At 41.4% G+C, this 21,074-nt stretch overlaps 1 protein-coding gene across 3 annotated transcripts in view; it reads left to right on the top strand.

Moving 5' to 3' along the window:
• Nucleotides 1-21,074, top strand: part of snx7 (sorting nexin 7) — an 80,580-nt gene that overhangs the window by 20,182 nt on the left and 39,324 nt on the right. For all 3 annotated transcript variants that reach the window (XM_041207788.1, XM_041207789.1, XM_041207787.1), the window contains 3 exons: nucleotides 3,972-4,154; nucleotides 7,705-7,815; nucleotides 10,279-10,437. In XM_041207788.1, coding sequence (XP_041063722.1) covers nucleotides 3,972-4,154; nucleotides 7,705-7,815; nucleotides 10,279-10,437 — 453 coding nt within the window. The remainder of the gene's footprint in view (nucleotides 1-3,971; nucleotides 4,155-7,704; nucleotides 7,816-10,278; nucleotides 10,438-21,074) is intronic.

The following is a 21,074-nucleotide window of genomic DNA, read 5'->3' as shown; positions in this document are numbered from 1 at the left end:
ATTTGGACGTGGACTGCTTCAGTATCTGAGGAGTTGCAAATAGTGCTGGGCCTAGGACACTACCCTGAGGAGCTCCTGCAGTGATGCCCTGGAACTGAGATGATTGACCTCCACTAGCCACAACCATCTTCCTTCGTAATAGGCATGACTCCAATCATTGGAGATCAGGAGGAAAACTCTTTGCTGTGTTCAGTCTTGCTCGGGCTCCATGATGCCACACGCTATCAAATGCTGCCTTGATATCAAGGGCAGTCACTCTCATCTCACCTCTGGAGTTCAGCTCTTTTGTCCATGTTTGAACCACGGCTGTACTGAGGTCGGGAGTTTAGTGGCCCTGGCAGAAACCAAACTGCGCATCCGTGTACAGGTTATTGCTAGGTAAGTGCTGCTGCTTAGCACTGTTGATGATCCCTTCCATTACTTTACTGATCGAGAGGAAACTGATGGGGTGGTAATTGGTCAGGTTGAATTTGTCTTGCTTTTTGTGTACAAGACATACCTGGGCAATTTTCCACATTGCCGAGTAGATGCCGGTGTTGTAGCTGCACTGGAACAGCTTGGCTAGGGGCACGGCACGTTCTGGAGCACAAGTCTATTACTATTGCTGGAATATTGTCGAGGCCCGTAGCCTTTGCATTCTCTAATGCCTTCAGTTGTTTCTTGATATCATATGGAGTGAAACGAATTGGCTGAAAACTGGCATTTGTGATGCTGAGGACCTCCGGAGGAGGCCGAGATAGATTGTCCCCTCGGTACTTCTGGCTGAATATTGCTGCAAATGCCTTATCTTTTGCACTGATGTGCTGGGCTCCCCTATCATTGAGGGTGGTGCGTATTGGTGGAGCCTTCACCTCCAGTTCGTTTAATTGTCCATTCACGACTGAATGAGGCAGGACTGCAAAGCCTAGATCTGATTTGTTGGTTATGGAATTGCTTATCTCTGTCTATTGCTTGTCGCTTATGCTGTTGGCACGCAAGTAGTTCTGTGTTGTAGCCTGGTGCTGCCCCAGCATGCCTTCCTGCACTCTTCATTGAAGTAGGTTTGATCCCTTAGTTTGGTGGTCAGTGTAGAGTGGGGGATATGCTGGGCTGTGAGGTTATAGATTGTTCTTGTGTACAATTCTGCTGCTGTTGATGGCCTACAGTGCCTCATGGTTGCTAGATCTGTTCAAAATCTGTCCCATTTAGCACAGTGGCAGTGCCATACAACAAGATGGGGGCTACCCTGAATCTGAAGATGGTACTTGTCTCACTCCTACCAATACTTTTTTTAAAATTATTTTGTGAGCTGTGGGCGTCACTATCAAAACCAGCTTTTGTTGCCCATCCGTAATTGCCCTTGAACTGACCTTGCTAGGTCATTTCAGAGGACAGCTAAGAGTTAACCACATTGCTGTGGGTCTGAAGTCATGTGTAGGCCAGATCCGGTAAGGATGACGGATTTCCTTCCCTAAAGGCCATTAGTGAACCAGGTGGTTTTTTGTGACAATTGGCCTGGGTCTCTGGATTACTAGTCCAGTGACATTACCACCACATCACCATCTTCCCCTGTCATGGACAGATGCATCTGTGGCAGTAGGTTGGCGAGGATGAGGTCAAATAGGTTTTTCCCCCTCTTTGGTTCCCTTACCGCCTGCTGCAGACCCAGTGTAGCAGTCTTTTAGGACTTTGGTCAGCTCAGTCAGTAGTAGTGCTTCTGAGCCACTCTTGGTGATGGATGTTGAAGTCCCTCACTCATTAAACTCTGCGCCCTTGCCACCCTCAGTGCTTCTTCCAAGTGGTATTCAACATGGAGGAATACTGATTCATCAGTTCAGAGGCGTGGTACATGGTAATTAGCTGGAGGTTTTTGCCCATGTTTGACCTGATGCCATGAGATTTCATGGGATCCAGAGTTGATGTTGCAGACTCCCAGGGCAACTCCCTTCCAACTCAATACCATTGTGCCCTCACCTCTGCTGGGTCTGTCCTTGAGTGGGACAGGACATACCATGGAATGGTGATGGTAGTGTCTGGGACATCACCTGTAAGGTATGATTCCATGAGTATGACTATGTCCGGCTGTTGCTTGACCTGTCTTTGGGAGCCTGAGAAAGCTCGGTCAGATTAGTTAAAACAATTTGCTTTCAGCAAATACATGCTAGTGTTCCTTAATTAGTTCTTGTTAAAGTAATGGTGAGTCGAATGGTGCTGTCTGTAATGTTTGTGTGAATAGTGCAGCAACTTCAGGTGAGGTACAGATCTACCGTTAAATGTAAGTATCCATATGTTGCAATCAGAGTTTTGCCACTGCACTCAGTTTTGCCAAAATGGCATTTTGCAATCTGCCTCACCATTGGCATGCTTTGATAAAAACAAAAAAACTGCGGATGCTGGAAATCCAAAACAAAAACAGAATTACCTGGAAAAACCCTGCAGGTCTGGCAGCATCGGCGGAGAAGAAAAGAGTTGACGTTTCGAGTCCTCATGACCCTTCGACAAAACTTGAGTTCGATTCCAAGAAAGAGTTGAAATATAAGCTGGTTTAAGGTGTGTGTGGGGCGGGGGTGGGGGGGGGGGGGGGGGGGGGGGGGGGGGGGGGGGGGGGGGGGGCGGAGAGAGAGAAGTGGAGGGGGTTGTTTTTTTCCAATAAATTATATAGATTTTTCTTTTCCCACCTATTTCCATTATTTTTAAATATTTTAAAATCTTTTATGCCCTCCCCACCCCCACTAGAGCTATACCTTGAGTGCCCTACCATCCATTCTTAATTAGCACATTCGTTTAGATAATATCACCAACTTTAACACCTATGTGTTCTTTTGTTCTATTGTTTGTGACATCTTTTGATGATCTGCTTCTATCACTGCTTGTTTGTCCCTACAACCACACCAACTCCCTCCACTTCTCTCTGTCTCTCTCTCTTTACCCCCCCCCCCCCCCCCCCCCCCCCCCCCAACACCTTAAACCAGCTTATATTTCAACTCTTTCTTGGACTCGAACTCAAGTTCTGTCAAAGGGTCATGAGGACTCGAAACGTCAACACATTGGCATGCTTTGATTGTTGTGAAGCTGCTGTATTGAGAGAACTAAACCCAATGCAAATATTTAGCTAGCAATCAGTAGTGCAAATACCCTTTTAGTGATGTGATAACTGCTAATTTCTGCCAATCAACCTCTGGAACTGGAAATTAACTGTTTGGTTAGCTGACCTGGAGACTGTTCCTTTTGGGTTTTAAATTTTTAGGTAAGATTTTACAATGTCAAATTTAAAAAAAAAACCTTTTGTCCTTTTTTTTCTCCTCCTCAACTCGATCACCCTTTTCCTATTGAATTTTCCCTGTTTTCCCCCTATTTGACATTGAATTTCCCCTCCAACTTTCTGCAATTCATTAAAGTGAAGCTACGGGAAATCCGGTTGTACCTTCGATGAACTAGAAAACTGGGTAGTGTTGCCTAAAAAATTTATTTCTAAGTTGGTAACAAAAAGCTCCAGTATTGGTCTTCAATTTTTTTAATGACTTGTCATATTTGAATAGAAAATGCTGGAAATACTCAGGTCAAGCAACATCTGTGGAGAATAAAAACAGTTCTGAAGTAAGGCCACTGATCTGAAAGGATAACTTACATGCTGCTTGGCTTGCTGAGTATTTCCAGCATTTTCTGTTTTTACTTCAGATTTCCAGCATTCGCTGTATTTTGCTTTTGTGTTAGTTCTCATATTTGAATTTTGATCATATTTTGTACTTGTTTGCCAATTTCAATTTGTAAAATTCAATTCAAAACTTCACAACACACAACTCCTGGATTGTGCTTTTATTCAAAATATAACAATACAAATTAATACACCTGTTCAGTGAGTGCAAAAGAATAGGATCTTAACAAGATCAAATTATACTTAATTTCCATGCATGGCTTCATGCAATAATGACTTATGCTAACAGGATTTCTATTTTGATCTCAACAGTCCTTGTTTTTCTGCCTTCCAACAGGATGCTAGTTTCACCGATGCAAGTTCATTCAGTATCTCCATGCAAACGTCTCCATCTTCTATGATCAATCAGCACACTTTGGAAGATGAACCTGACAGCAAAGATATTTTTGTCACAGTGGATGACCCAGAAAATCATGTCACAGCAATTGAAACTTTTGTCACTTACAGAATTACTACAAAGGTAAAAGAATATAGTTACTAATGAATGTGGTTCCAATATTTAATTAAGAAAACCAACATAATTTTGGTAACATTTTGTTGTAAAATAATCAAAAGTAAAATTTGCAAGTAAATCATAGTTTATTATGAATGATGGAAGAAACCTGGCAAGTAACAACAAAACTTAAGTATGATGCGCAGGCCCTACAACCCATAATGCCAGGTGTAGAATCAAAGATGTTGTGATCAGCTCATCATGAGGTATATTTCATGGTGATCTAATATGCTTTTGATTTCTGACATGAAAATGATTCAAAATCTGAATTATTTAATTATTTCTCCAGCCTTTATAGTTTTTGTTTTATTGGGTACTTTTTGAAGGGGATGATCACTAGAGAGTATTGTTAGTCAGGCTTTTAGCGTTGCTTCATGTAGTTGTAAATTACACCCAAGTAACCCCACAAGCTGCTAATTTGAATGTTATTCACTGGTACACATGGTCGCTTTGAAGCAAAATGGACTTTACCAGATGCTGGATGTTTAAAGTTTACAAATAACTAAATCTTTGCCTAAAGCTGTTAACATTTCAAGTAACCTTCAAAACATTGGCATTTCACCTAACTGTGATTTCCTGGCTGTTCACCATGCAAGTTAACATAAATACTAAATCTAGCATACTTGTGCTTTAATGGGATTGATTTAAAGTAAAATAAATCAACTAACTTTTGGCAATAAAATATGTAAGGTTGCATTTCAAGATCATAGCGAACAGGTCTTGTAGCCTAATCTTATTTTTACTTTATTCTTAAAATTATTGCTGTTAACACACAGTTGAACTGCAAATTTATGTCTGCCTTTGGAATGTAATTGAACATATTCTGTTGTTAATAAACTCTAGATTGCAATATGAAGCAGTTTTGTTATTTCCTTGAATATTGTAATTACAAGTTTGTTTCTGGTCTTAGAAGTTGGGTGTCTTAGATGCCTTTCTTTTCCAGACAGTGTTTACTTAATGAAGGATGGAAATTTAGATAATGTTTGTGAGAAATTTTGTCAGTTTGTATTTCCCCAAAGTGCCCCTTTCAATTAACTTGTAAATAGGGACTTGGTGATGAATTTTAAATACTGAAACACAGAATAATGACAACTCTTATTAAGATTTTACCCAATTAAGAGCCTTTCGGAAAATTGAGCAATGAAATTGCTGCTTTTCGTTTGATTTCGGCTTTATTGACAGTTCCCAAAGAAACTAACATGCTTCATGTATGAACCAATATATAAGGCGTGCACTTGACAGGCTGCGCTTTGCTCGGGACTTCAAGGCTTGTTTGCCTACCTTGCTTCGGTCAGCACTCGCAGTCATCAGCGCTGGGTTTCACAGACAGCACCACATCACTTTTGGGGGGCTTATGGGAATGTCTCTACCTACCAGATCAGCCACATGTGGGTGGCTTTTCAATGGCTGCAAGGTTAAGGCTTGCTTGGGGAAGAGGGAGAAGTGGCCTTAGGCAAGGAAAGTAGCTGCAGGACGAGGGCTGTACTGCAGAAAGAGGGCATCCTAGGGTCTGTGTGTGGGGGAGGTACATGTTGATCTGTGCAAGTGGCCTCTCTGAAGGCAGAGATCTACCTCAGAGCTGAAAACTTCAAAAGTATTAAGTAAAGATTTTAAAAACAGAACAAAAATGTCCAAGCATCACAGTCACCTGAACATATACATTATAAAAATTCTGTCCATAGATTTTTGGATGAGGTTTCATGAAAAATGCAAAGGCCACCATGAGGCTCGTCGGACCACAAAATGTCAGTGACAATTACAACTTTAATGGGCTTATTTTCCCTCTTGATTGTCAGTGGGCGCGCTTCTGACTTTTGCATGCACCTGCTGACTAAAATTTTGCGTGAACGTAGCATGACGTCAGGACGCTTGCCCGACATCATCATGCACTGTTTTACGCTCGAGTGGGTCATGCGCGCCCACACACTACCTGAAAATTCTGCCCTGAATGTTGTCCAGGTCTCGCTATATGTGGGCATGAACTACTTCATTTTCCGAGAAGTTCTGAATGGATTGAACCCTGTGAAATTATAAGTGAATATCTCTACTTCTAACCTTATGATGATGGGAGTATCACTGACGAAACAACTGAAGATTGCTGGGCATTGAACACTGCACTGAGGAACTCCTGTGGTGTCCTGGAGATGATTGGCCTCCAACAACCACAAAAAAATTCCTTTGTATTAGGTATTACTCCAGTTATTGGAGAGTTTTGCCCTTGATTCCCATTGACTTCAATTTTACTAGGGTCCTTTGATGCCACATTTTGTCATTTGCTGTCTTGATGTTGAGAGCAGTCACTCCCAGCTATCTGCTGGAACTCAGCTACTTTTTCCATTATTTGGACCAAGGCTGTAATGAGGTCTGCAGCCGAGTGATCCTGGCAGAACTAATCAGTGAGCAGGTTACTGGTGCGAAAATGCCATTTGACAGCCAAGTTGACGAGCCTCTCCATTGCTTTGCTGCTGATTGAAAGGTGAATTGACAGTAATTGGACTGATTGTATTTGCCCTATGTATTGCTGCATAGGGCATAACTGAGCATTTTAAAAATTGTTGGGTAGATGCCAGTGTTTCAGCTGTATTGGAACAGCTTGGCTCAAGGCAGACCTAGTTACAGAGCACAAGTCTTCAACACTGCAGCGGGATGTTTTCAGGGCCCATAACTCTTCCTACATCCAGTGCACTCAGCTACTTTTTGATATCATGCAGATTGAATTGAATTGGTGGAAGAGTAGTGTCTGTGTTGGTAAGGACCTCAGGAGGAGCTTGAGATCGATCATCCACTTGGCACTTCCGACTGAAGATGGTTGCAAACACTTTCGTCTTATATTTTGCACTCACGTACCGGGCTCTGCCATCATTGAAGATCGGGATGTTTAGAGTCTCTCTTCCTCACATTAGTTTTTAATATCAACCAGCATTCACGACTGGATGTGACCAGTTTGTCATTAAATAGTAAGCAGGTGCTCGCTGTCTAGGCTTGTGAAAAATGGTTAATTAATAAAATACAGTTGAGGGCTTCTACCCGACATGCAACTGTTCCAGAAGAGAGAGTATTTTCAAGAATGGAGTAAAGGGGTGATAATTGGTCAGGGGAAATAAAAAAAAATTGGAAGAACTGAATGTCTATTTTGCTACTTTAAGTTGCTAAATTCATTTTGAAAAGTAATTTTATTTAAATTAACAGGATTCGACTGTATTCCAGAGATTATTATATCATCACTTGCTTCCCACAGCTGAACCAGTTTTCTATTTTGCTATTAACACTTAAGATTTAATTATTTGATTGAGCACTATTTGTAGTCATCTTATGTGCTGCAAGTTCATTACCTTCCCTGTATAGGATGGTAGTCTTCAGCTATTCAGCCTAAATAAATCCTTGAACAATTTGTTTTGCAATATCCACAATGTTTTAAAGGATGGCTTTTGTAATGTAAAAAGTCTGTTTGTCTATTTCAAAATAATCTGTACTATTGTTCTGTATATGAACTTTCACAGTGCTATTTATTTTATAGACCACTCGAAGTGAATTTGATTCTTGTGAGTATGAAGTTCGTAGACGTTATCAAGATTTCTTGTGGCTAAAGGACAAACTTGAAGAAGCACATTCTACTTTAATTGTTCCTGTAAGCTTAATACTTTTGGAAAATTACCTGCCAAATTGTAGATTTGCTTAGACTTAAGTTTTTTCAAAACACTTCCGGAAGCATTTTTTTTTGTATTAAAAATCTTGATTGTGTGAACATAAATTCAGATACTGAAATTGTTGTATGGTCATATTTTGTGTTGGCAGGGTAGAGAAACATAAACATGAGAAATCAGATCTCTGATCAAGAGTCCAATTTCTTCAACTAATCCAATCACAGACGTCATGGCTTCCAAATATTCTGTTAAGCAATTAGTTTCCAGAAGGATGGATCAAACATATCCCAGAGCTCACTATCATGTCAAATCTGATTTGATTCAGACATTATTTCTGTATACAAATTCTATGGAGTAGGGTAACTGTGATAGTTTGGCATGTACTACACCACTGTTTATCTTTGAAAATAAACTTTAAATTTGTTATGCACACATTACATAATCACTTAACAAAAATGTCACAAACTTGTGTGTAAACTTCCTTTCCTATGTATCAGTTTGTCTAGCATGTTTCCCAGCCGCCCACAAAGTTAACAGGCTTGGCCTTCCCTATCTTGGTGGACAGTGGTACAATTAAATTTGTCCTTATACTACAGGATTTAGCCCAAATTCCAGAATGCATGCACGTGTTGACGTTCATTGACGTCTGCATTGTGCTACTGTGCTTTCCACGATTGTCTGCTCCAACTAGTCCCAATCATTTGGTCCCAAGAAAATAATAACAAGGAGAAAAAGATGGAGTGCAACAAAAACATTTTAAGGTAATAAAAAGAAAACGCAAGTAGACACAACAAGGGATTAACAAGAATCACAGTAATGGAGACAGGTGAAGTTTAAAAACTAGAAAACAAATAAATAGACATGGACCATAAAATAGAGTAACAGTGAAAAAAAGTAATTTACGTACTGTAAGATAACAGAAAAACCAAGGTAAAAAAATAGAGTAGCATAGACACAGAGCAGTTTTTTTCCAGTTGGCTGTCAAACCTTGTGAACTGGCCTTGTGCCCTGGATGACTTTAAGTTGGCCACTTGAGCCACAACAGTGTTCACATGGCTGATCAGCTTGATTTGTTCACAGATCATCAGTATTGGCCTGTCAAATCTAGCAAATTCTATAACCCCCATGGGGAAAGTTGAGATTATTTTTGTTGTTGTTGTTTCTAGGCTCCATAAGCAAAACTCCATAATATCTGTTTAACCTTGCTGAGCCCAATCCTGCCACCTGCACAGGATCTTGAGTGGGGCAGAGAACCTGATTGTGTTGGTTTTGCTGTTTCTGCAGCACAGGGGCTCTGACGCCAGTTTTGGCACTGCATGTTTGAAATCAACTAATGCAGCACAAATCAGCTGAATCTTCCATTTGTAACGCTCAATAACCTATTATATAATCCATTTGCCATTGGGCCTTCAAGCTGTTTAGTTGTAGAAATTTATTGTCACAATGTACGTTATTTACTGGACATGTAGATTTTAGCAGCCAGAACTGATATACTGGTCCTGCATACATGGTCCTGGAATAGAAAACAACCTCTGATTAAATCCTTGCTCTGTATCTTAAAACAGAGGTGTGTTTTGCATATTTTCTTTGTTCCTGTTTTCATGACATAGAAACCTTTTGTGACACTTGAATAGAAGCAGGAATTCTGAAGTGGAAAGCAATCATTTATTGCCAGCTTAGTGCCCTAATTGTCATCAATGGAAATACTGAGCAGGTTTGTTTATGAAATGTGCTTAGCATGTCAGTCTGACTGTGTGGAGCATGGATTTTATTTTTGCTCTGTTTGCTTTACTATTTGTATCATATTCAATTTGCATTCTTAATTGTAGTTGAGACCATGGAGGATATCACAATGAAAGCATAACCTCGCAGATGTTATTTTGCAGCCAAGATAAACATAACTTTGTAGTTTTCATGTTTTTCAAGCAAGCAAAATAACTATTTAAATATTCTTGGAATATTTTACTTATTTAATGGGCATGATTGCTATAATAAAAGTTTGCCATTGTTAGATGTAGTTAAAAAACATTATTGACCATCCTTTTTTAATAGTTTTCTCCTCTCAACACAGCCTCCCTTTCCTCCCACCCCCGAAGGCTTATGATTTCATGAGTCAAAGTAGTCATCATTCATTTGAGCCTTGACAATAATCGTCAGTATGTTGATATTTTTAGAGTTCAAACGACAGAATGTACTAACTTTGAACGGATTAAATAAACCGATTACTGTTTAAAAAATTTTACTGCTGGGAACCTTTCTTAGCTAAAAATAGCAATCATTCCCATAAATTAAATGCATTTAGAGTGTGTGTTTTACATGGAAGCTCTTGAGATTTGTTTTCTCTATTTTAGTAATTTAAGTGTCAAAATTAAACTGTAGCAGTGGTGTAATTGTGCATGAGTACTATATAACAATGTGATTAATTTTATTAATTTTCTCTTGATTAGCCGTTGCCTGAGAAATTTGTAATGCGAGGTATGGTGGAACGCTTTAATGAAGATTTCGTAGCAACACGGCAGAAGGCACTACATAAATTTTTAAACAGAATTGCTGACCATCCTACTCTGTCTTTTAATGAGGACTTCAAAATATTTCTAACTGTACAGGCATGGCTAAAATCTATTCATATATATCAATTATGCTGGCAAAAATAAGAAATGTGTAACAATGTTCTTTAACACATAGCTACATGTGGGGATTGACTTTGAGGTAAAATATTTATGAATTAGTTATTGTCCACTGAAGCACATCTATACCGTGTGTTTTCAATATCTCAAACAATATTCAAATTAATACTTACCAAGTGCAATTGTTTCTCAGAATAACTAATCTGTATTTGACATTTGTTTGGGTTTCCTGATATGGCTATGTTTGTGTGGTGATCTTTTCTACCCTTCAACTGTTGTGTCATTATATTACAAACATATTCCCAGTTGTATGAATGTATAAAAAAATTGCATAGAGGATAAGAGTTACTGGTGCATCCAGCCTGTCCTACACAAGTGTGATGTTTTGTGCATCACAGTACTTCCCCTTCCAGTAATCATGCAATATCTCAAGAGGCAGAAAAACAATGAAAATTCTTCTCTGACTTGGGTGATAAAAGCTAGTCAGAAGACCAATCAACCCTGCTTAATATGGCACAGTATCTATCTCTTGTACAAGGTGATCTTCATACGGGCTAGATATTGGTTCAGTTTTGCAGGAACTCAATAAATCAGCAATCACCACATAAGTTGGCACATGCACTGTTTTCCAGGGGGGCAAATAACGACCAGTTAACTCCAACCCATTTTTGCTCATACATAATTTGGGATTAAGCCCCCTTGCCCTCCCTAGCTTTTTTCTTGAAACAAGCACAATCTAGTCCTTTCATCTTCCTATAACCCTCAATAAAATCACTAAGAGGTCAGTGCTTCTCTAAAATGTAGAGAGCTACTACTTGGTAACTAAGATGTTTTAAACTGGGAATTAATCTTGCGGCCCTCCTTTGTCCTTTCTAAAGCTCAGAATTGTCCATGTGAGGAAGCAAAAACTAGACATCATAACCTAACTGAGGCCTAACCAAACTCTTGTAGAAGGAAAAAGCCATATACCTTATAGTGCATTGTCCCGTAAATACACCCTATAGCTTCACAACATTGGTTTTGGACCTTTCAGTGATCTGCACACTTATTTATTCATTCACTGGATTTGGGCTTCGCTGGCTGAGCCAGCATTTATTGCCCATCCCTAGTTGCCCTCGAGATTGTGGTGGTGAGCTCCTTCTTGAACCGTTGCAGTCCATGTGGTGTAGGTACACCCACAATGCTGTTAGGAAGGGAATTCCAGGATTTTGACCCAGCGACAGTGAAGGAATGGAGATATATTTCGAAGTCAGGATGGTGAGTGACTTGGAGGGGAACTTCCAGGTGATAGCGTTCCCGTCTATCTGCTGCCCTTATCCTAGATGGTAGGGGTCGTGGGTTTGGAAGATGCTGTCTAAGGAGCCTTGGTGAATTCCTGCAGTGCATCTTGTAGATGGTACACACTGCTGCTACTGTGTGCCGGTGGTGGAGGAGGTGAATGTTTGTGGCTGTGGTACCAATCAAGCGGACTGCTTTGTCCTGGGCAATGTCCAGCTTCTTCAGTGTTGTAGGAGCTGCACTCATCCAGGCAAGTGGGGAGTATTCCATTACATTCCTGACTTGTGCCTTGTAGATGATGGACAGGCTGTGGGGAGTCAGGAGACGAGTTACTTGTCGCAAGATTCCTAGCCTCTGATCTCTTCTTTTAGCCACAGTATTTATATGGCTCGTCCAGTTCAGTTTCTGGTCAATGGTAACCCCCCCAGGATGTTGATAGTGGGGGATTCAGTGATGGTAATGCCGTTGAACATCAAGTGGCGATGGTTGGATTCTCTATTGTTGGAGATGGTCATTGCCTGACACTTGTGTGGCGCAAATGTTACTTGCCACTTGTCAGCCCAAGCTTGGATATTGTCCAGGCCTTGTTGCATTTGGCCGTGGACTGCTTCAGGATCTGAGGTGTCGCGAATGGTGCTGAACATTGTGCAATCATCAGTGAACATCCCCACTTTTGACCTTATGATGGAAGGAAGGTCATTGATGAAGCAGCTGAAGATGGTTGGGCCTAGGACCCTACCCTGAAGAAGTATTGGAGCTGAGATGACTGACCTCCAACAACCACAACCATCTTCCTTTGTACTAGGTAAGACTCCAACCAGCAGAGTTTTCCCCTTGATTCCCATTGACTCCAGTTTTGCTAGGGCTCCTTGATGCCACACTCAGTCAAAAGCTGCCTTGATGTCAAGGGCAGTCACTCTCGCCTCACCTCAGGAGTTCAGCTCTTTTGTCCATATTTGAACCAAGGCTGTAATGAGGTCAGGAACTGAGTGGCCCTGGCGGAACCCAAACTGGGCATCAGTGAGCAGATTATTGCTAAGCAAGTGGCGCTTGATAGTGCTTGATAACTCCTTTCATTACTTTACTGATGATGGAGGGTAGACTGATGGGGCGGTAATTGGCCAGGTTGGATTTGTCCTGTTTTTTGTGTACAGGACATACCTGGGCAATTTTCCACATAGCCGGATAGATGCAGTGTTGTAGCTATACTGGAACAGCTTGGCAAGGGGCGTGGAGTTAAGTCCAAGTTCTGGAGCACAAGTCTTCAGTACTATTGCCAGAATATTGTCAAGGCCCATAGCCTTTGCAGTATCCAGTGCCTTCAGCATTTTCTTGATGTCACATGGAGCGAATCAAATTGGCTGAAGACTGGCATCTGTGATGCTGGGAAACCCCCCCCCCCCCCCCAACCGAGGAAGCTGAGATGGATTGTCCCACTCGGCACTTCTGGCTGAAGATTGTTGTGAATGCTTCAGCCTTATCATTTGCGCTGCTGTGCTGGGCTCCTCCATCATTTGAGGATGGGGATATTTGCGGAGCCACCTCTTCCAGTAAGTTGTTTAATTGTCCTCCACATTTCAGGACTGCAGAGCTTAGATCTGCTCCATTGGTTGTAGGATCACTTAGCTCTGCCTATCACTTGCTGCTTATGCTATTTTATAGCTTCACCAGGTTGACACCTCATTTTTAGGTATGCCTGGTGTTGCTCCTGGCGTGCCCTCTTGCACTCTTCATTGAACCAGGGCTGATCCCCTGGCTTGAAGATAATGGTAGAGTGGGGGATATGCCGGGCCATGAGGTTACAGATTGTGCTAGAGTACAATTCTGCTGCTGCCGATGCCCCACAGCATGGATGCCCAGTCTTGGTTTGCTAGATCTGTTCGAAATCTATCCCATTTCGCATGGTGGTAGTGCCTCAATGACAAGGCAGGACTTTGTCTCCTGTGCGGTGTATCCTACTGATACTGTCATGGACCGATGCATCTGTGGCCGGCAGGTTGGTGAGGCTGAGGTCAAATATGTTTTTCCCTCTTGTTGGTTCCCTCGCCACCTGGTCTAGCAGCTATGTCATTTAGGACTCAGCCAGCTTGGCCAGAAGTGCTGCTGCCGAGCCACACTCGGTGATGGACATTGAAGTCACCCCACCCAGTACATTCTGCGCCCTTGCCACTCTGTGCCTTCTCCAAGTGATGTTCAACATGAAGGAGCACTGATTCATCAGCTGAGGGAGGGCGGTATGTGGTAATCAGCAGGAGGTTTCCTTACCAATGTTTCCTTGCTCTCCCAATTTTGGCACTAGCGCCCAGATGTTAGTAAGGAGGACTTTACAGGATTGGTTGCCATTGTTGTTTCCGGTGCCTAGGTCGATGCTGGGTGGTCCATTCGGCTTAATTCCTTTTTTGTGTCTTTGCCACACAACACAATGGAGGGCATTCTCAATGTGAAGGCAGGACTTCGTCTCCATAAGGACTGTGCGGTGGTCACTCCTACCAATACTGTCATGTGGCAGGCAGGTTGGCGAGGATGAGGTCAAGTATGTTTTTCCTCAGCACCTGCTGCAGACCCAGTCTAGCAGCTTTGTCATTTAGGGTTCGGCCAGCTCAGTCAGTAGTGGTGCAACAGAGCCACTCTTGGTGATGGACATTGAAGTCCCCCACCCAGAGTACATTTTGCACCCTTGCTACCCTCAGTCTTTCCTCCAAGTGATGTTCAACATGAAGGAGCACTGATTCATCAGCTGAGGGAGAGTGGTACATGGTAATCAGCAGGTTTCCTTGTCCACATTTGACCTGATGCCATGAGACTCCCAAGGCAACTCCCTCCCATCTGTATACCACTGTGCCACCACCTCTGCTGTGTCTGTCTTGCTGGTGGGACAGGACATATTCACGGATGGTGATGGTGGAGTCTGGGACATTATCTGTAAGATATAATTCCATGAGGATGACTATGTCAGGCTGTTGCTTGACTAGTTTGAGAGACCAATTTTGGCACTAGCCCCCAGAAGTTAGTAAGGAGGAGGACTTTGCTGTGATTGCAGTTGTCAGTGCCTAGGTCGATGCCAGGTGGCTTGTCCCGTTTCATTCCTTTTTTGTGTCTTTGTAGTAGTTTGTTACAACTGAGAGGCTTGCTAGGCCATTTCAGAGGGCATTTAAGAATCAACCACATTGCTGTGGGTCTGGAGTCACATGTAGGGTCGGCCAGACCAGGTAAGGATGGTAGATTTCCTTCCCTAAAAGACATTAGTGAACCAGATGGGTTTTTACAACAATCGACATTAGACTTTTAATTCCAGATTTTTATTGAATTCAAATTCCACCATCTGCCCTGGTAGTATTCAAACCCGGGTCCCCAGAACATTACCCTGTCTCTGGATTACTAGTCCAGTGACAATACACAATGCCATCACCACTTCCACTGGTGCAACTCAATCTCCTCTTTCTCTATTGGCTTAAGTTGTTTCTCCTGAGGGGGAGTGAGCAAGCTCAGTATTTGTTCTGCCCACATGCATTACAGTGCATTTGTCTAAGCTAAACATTGTTTGTCAGTCACTGGCCCAATCCCAAGTGCATCTAGATTTGCTCTGTGGTTTGAGCATTATCTAAAACCCTGACTCTCTCTCATCCTCTGTCTGAGTAGCCATCTGTTGCATTCCTAGTTTTACCTATTACTGACATTAGGCTTGGAGTTACCCAGATCTTATTTTTATTCTTTCATAATGTGCACATTGCTTGCAAAGCCAATATTGCTTGCCCATCCCTAATTGTTCTTGAAAAGATGATGGTGAGTTGCTTTTTTGAACCACTGCAGTCCATGTGGTGTAACTTTGAGATTTTTGACCCAGGAATAGTGAAGGAATGCTGATATACTTCCAAGTCAGAATGGTGTGTGGTTTTGAGGGGAACTGCTGCCCTTGATGATCTAAGTTGTAGCTTGCAGACTTGGAAGGTGCTGTCGAAGGAGCTTTTGAGTTGTAGCAGTGCACTTTGTAGATGGTGCACACTGCTGCCATTGTGCACCAGTGGTGAAAAGAGAGAATGTGGATGAGGTGCCAGTCAAGCAGGCTGCTTTATCGTGGGTGGTGTCGAGCTTCTTGTGTGCTGTTGGTGCTGAACTCATCCAGTCAAGTGGAGAGTATTCCATCACACCCATGATTTATTCGTTGTAGATGATGGACAGGCTTTGAGGGGGGTGGTCAGGAGGTCAGCTGCTCATCACAAAATTCCCAGTTTCTGACCTCTTATAGCCACATTATTTACCTGGCTGGTCAAGTTAAGTTTCTGATCAACAATAACCCCCAAGATGTTGGTGGGGGTTCAGCAAAAGGAATGCCCTTGAATGTCAAGGGAAGATAATTCGATTCTCTCTTGTTGATGATGGTCATTGCCTGGCATGAATGTTATTTGCCGTTTATCAGGCCGAGGCTGAATGTTGTTCAGGTCTTGCTGTATGTGGGTACGGACTGCTTCGTAACTGAGGAGTCACAAATGATGCTCAACATTGTAATCATCAGTGAGTGCCCCCACATTTGACCTTATGATGGAGAAAAGGCCATTGCAGAAGCAGCCTTTGACACTACCCTGAGAAACTCCTACAGTGATGTCCTGAGGCTGAGATGATTGGCCTCCAACAACCACAGCTTTCTTTGTGTTGGTATAGCTGCAACCAGTGAAGAGTCGTGTTTCACCCCCCCCACCCCCCCTCTCCCCACACACACACGCACACACACACACACACACACACACACCGGATTTCCCACTGACTTCAATTTTATTAGGGCTCCTTGATGCCACACTTGGTCAAATGCTTCATTGATGTCAAGAGCAGTCACTATCATCTCATCTCTTTAATTCAGCTCTTTTGTCTGCTTTTGAACCAAGGGTGTAATGAGTTCTAGAGCTGAATGGTCCTGGCGGAACCCAAATTGAGCATTAACGATCAGATTATTGCTGAGTAAATGTCGCTTGATACCACTGCCAATGATGCCTTTTATCTTTTTGCTGATGATTGAGAGTAGCTTGATGGAGTGCTAATTAACTGAATTGGATTTGTCCTGCTTTTTGTGGACAGGACATATCTGAGCAATTTTCCACATTGTTGGGTAGATGCTAGTGCGTTAGCTGTACTGGAGCAGCTAGGCTAGGGGCGTGGCTAGTTCTAGAGCACAAGCCTTAAGTACTACGTCTGGGATGTGGTAAGGGCCCATAGCCTTTGCAGTATCCAGTGCCTTCAGCCATTTCTTGATATCTTGTGGAGTGAATTGAATTGGGTGAAAACTAGCATTTCTAATTCTGTGGACCTCGGGAGGAGGCCGTGATGGATTGTCTACTCAGCACTTCTCACTGAAGATGGTTGTGAATGTTCCATCCTTGTCTTTTGCACTGATGTATTGGGCCCCCCTTCAATGAGGATGGGGATATTTGTGGAGCCTCCACCTCAGGTTAGTTGTTTAATAGTTTGCCACTATTTACAACTAGATGTAGTAAGATCTTTGCTCGGATCTGATGGTTGCGCTATTGCTTAGTTCTGTCTATCGCAAGCTACTTCTCTTTAGTATGTAGCCCTATGTTATAGTTTCACGATCTTGGCACCTAATTTTCAAGGATTTCTGGTGCTGCTCCTGGCTTGCTTTCCTGCACTCCTCATTGAGCCTTTTTCTGTTATATGTTGGCTCAAGAGGTTTTTTAAATTGGTGTGAGGTCATGTAAATGGAATAATGGATTTGAAACAAAGTAGTAACAAAATTAAGAGCATTATATGATCTCAACTTTGAATTAAAGTTGATTAGCAAGCCACTTAAAGAAATAAAAAATGCAGATTTTTGTTTAATTCGAGCAATAGTGGTCTCCAATTATTAAATGTAAAGGTAATGCAATTTTCTGCCATTTGTTTTGCCAATATAAGAATTTCTCTGTTCTATGTTGAATGCTTAATGAAAGGAATAGGAAAATTTACTAGAATATGCCCAATAAATTTTGAATTTGTATTAGATTACAATAGATGACATGCTGTCATTTTCATAAGTATCTGATCTGGTGAATAACTATGTGGATCTGGTGATAAAGCACTTTTCTCAACCACCACAAAGAAACAAAATTGCCTATTTGCAACCCCGATTTGGACCCTGAGCTGAGCAGTGAGCACTTTAGAACAAGCAATTTTAAAATGGGCAATGTAGTAACTCTAACACTTCTGGGAAAGGAAACGGAAAGGATGAATCAGCCAGAGACCTAAACATAAAAGTTCAGATCACGTGGATGAAAGTCCTGCAAAATCTAAACCTGTAGTAAACATTAAACTTATTCATTCTATCAAGCAAACATTGATGTAGAAAGCAATAGAGAAACATGGTGACATGTGTAGGGGTTCCCCTTTTCCCCCCCACACAAATTTGTGACACCAGATTCCCAAGTGTATGGCTTGAACAGAATGACCAGCGAGACAAGTTTTTTGTGATAATTCAGTATGGAATCACCCATAACCCACAGTACAAAACCCAAAATTTAAAACCACCTATTCCTGTACCTGACACAAAGTCACCGCAACTCTGTTAAAACTTACAAAAACACAGGCATACCATGTCCTGTCCTGAAACCAGAAGAAAAATCCCTCAAACCAATATCACCAAGATATGGCTGAAACAAGTTACAAGGTACTGGCAAATAAAACGCCAAGTTTTCACCCCAAACCTTCACAAAACCCTCAGACCAATATCACTACGATTTGGCTGAAACTTACAACCTCCAACACAGCTGGTCTGTCCGTTGTTGACTGTAGGCCTGAGTCAAGGTGACCAAACTCGACCCTTCTGACTGCAGCCCAAAACCTTCAGACCAGCATCACCATGATATGGCTGAAAACATTTACAACCCTTTACACAGCTGGTCTTTCTGGTGAGAACTGGTCAGCGAGCCAGGTTGACCCTTCCTGAGCCCCCATCCTTGACTGCAGTTCAGATGCTCAAATCTGCTCTGTTTTTATAATAATTTAGCTCAGACATGTCAAAACATATTTTCTGTTGTCCAATGTCCATTAGTTGATTCCATGCAAAGTCAAGACAAATGTCATCAGCTGCTGCTGTTCGAAACAATACAGGGTTTTCCATGGAAGATGTATCCAAATGAATATTATCAGTTCTCTTTGTATGATATTATGACACAGCCGATGGTAAAGGCTGAGTTGTTCAAATCCCAGATGGAAAGTTGAAACAATTGTCATAATCCGTTTTTGCAATTTGTAATTTCGAGGTGCAGATTTTGAATTCAGTAGGAATAAGACCACTGAGTTTTGTGGTTTTATATAAAACTGAATTAAACATTTATTAATTTAACAACAAATTGAACACATACACATGGCTACAAGTTATTACTATAACAACTTTTTAACAAATCGCCAAATTAATCACCCCCAGGTAAACCTTCACAAAGGCAACAGTAACCCATAGACTTTAAATTGGCACCAAGCAAAGCACATTTGACCTTACAATTTCCAAATGAGGTTCCTTTGCAAGTTGGTTGGAGGCATACAGGCTGGTTAGGTCTTAAATGCCTCGACCTTACACATATAAACTCCTTTCTTTATATACCTAGCTTTCCCTTTGAATGTAAATTTTCCATTGTATCACTAGGTCTTTTGAACTTCAACTCTTCTAACAATAAAACCCCTTTCATAGCATCAATTTTATTAGTAAACTGAAAAAATAAACACATTGTTTGGCTTCTTCTAGCTAGTTGCAAGATTTTACCTGCAGCCTTGAATGGTTTATTCAACAAATACAAATGAACACTTTACATTACTGTTCACCCAATTAACAACTCAAAGCACCCAGACTAGCTGGCTTTAATCCAATTAAGAGAGACACACACACACACCTAGACACCTAGTTTCTAGTAACATTATACACATTAATATCTCTTCATGACAATGAGAAATTTTCCTGTTTGAGGTGGCACAGCAACAGTACTTGGCACCAAAGTTAGTGAGGGTTTGAATGACCCTGTTCCTGTACTATTGTCTGTGGTGGTTGAATAATTTCTTGAGTGTATTATATTGATGATATGTCCTTTGTGCCATTGTATTGGGTAATTAGACTTCTTGATCGTGTTAGTTCAAAATCCAAATCCTTTTGATGAGTTGTTGTGTTTTCACTAAATGTACGAATTAATCTCTTGCTGCCCACCAGTACCACAAATTTCCCCGTTAGAGGAGACTTCGATCCTACATCTATGTGGATGGAAGTCCTGCAAAATCCAAACCTGTAGTAAATATTAAGTTTATTCATTCTATCAAGCAAACATTGATGTAGAAAGCAATAGAAGAACATGATGAACCACGACAAGGGCAACCAATGTGTTTCTAATATGAATGTTTGTTTTATTTGGGTATGGGCATGTCCAGTGAAGGACATGCACCCCATTTTATATTTTTCCTTGAGGTTGTTTCCTAGCTACATGCCTCCTTGATCGATTTGCATGTCACTAACTATGCTGCTCTTGGTTGGATATAGTAGGCTATAGCTTGACCATGAGCACTTCTCTACAGTTTCCCAGAAGTCAAAACATTAGAATGGGAACCTGCGATTCCATACTGTAGTTGTGACATTACATATTGGTTGTCCACACACAGTTACCACATTTAGAACTAATGGTGATAAGTTCTGAATAGGAATGATTAAAACCTCACCCAAGTTCCTTAGCAAAAACATTTCTGGAATCATGCCAAAATGCAGCAACCTACAGGAAAAAGGGAGAAAAAGAAGGGGAAATTGAATATCTTTTGAAACGTATGCTGATAAGTGTGATGGGACAATTGCTCCCACACTTATTGGTTTGTTACCGTTAAAAAGAATATTAATGAAAGCTATGCAGCAGCTCACATAGCTCTTAAAATCGGTGATTCTGAGACACTACAGCTTTCTGTTTTGTGTGAATAGTGAGATTTTACAGCACAGAAAGAGTCTCTTTTGCCCTGAAAGAGCTACGTTTGGCCAATCTCAAAGAACTCAGAGTTACAGAACCATATCTTGCTCAGTATGCTTTTAAGTTTCTCCTTTTTAATATTTATTTGATTTCCTATTTAAAAGCTATTAAGAATCCTGCTTCTGTCACTGTCTGGAACATTACATGTCCCTAATAACCCTCTAAATACTTATATTGACCTTTCCTGTCAATCTTTTGGTAATGATCATCAATTTATGCTTCTTAGTTACTGACCTAACAGCCAGTGGGAATAGGTTTTCCTAGTTTAATGCACCAAAATCTCAATTTTTTAACACCTGTCAGATCTCATGCTAACCATCTTTGCTCTAGTAAAAATAGCCCCAGTGTTACTAGCCCTTC

This window comes from Carcharodon carcharias, chromosome 16, assembly GCF_017639515.1.
Source record: "Carcharodon carcharias isolate sCarCar2 chromosome 16, sCarCar2.pri, whole genome shotgun sequence".
NCBI lineage: Eukaryota > Metazoa > Chordata > Chondrichthyes > Lamniformes > Lamnidae > Carcharodon > Carcharodon carcharias.
The sequence above is the reverse complement of the archived record's forward strand: the minus strand, read 5'-3'. Positions and strand labels throughout refer to the sequence as shown.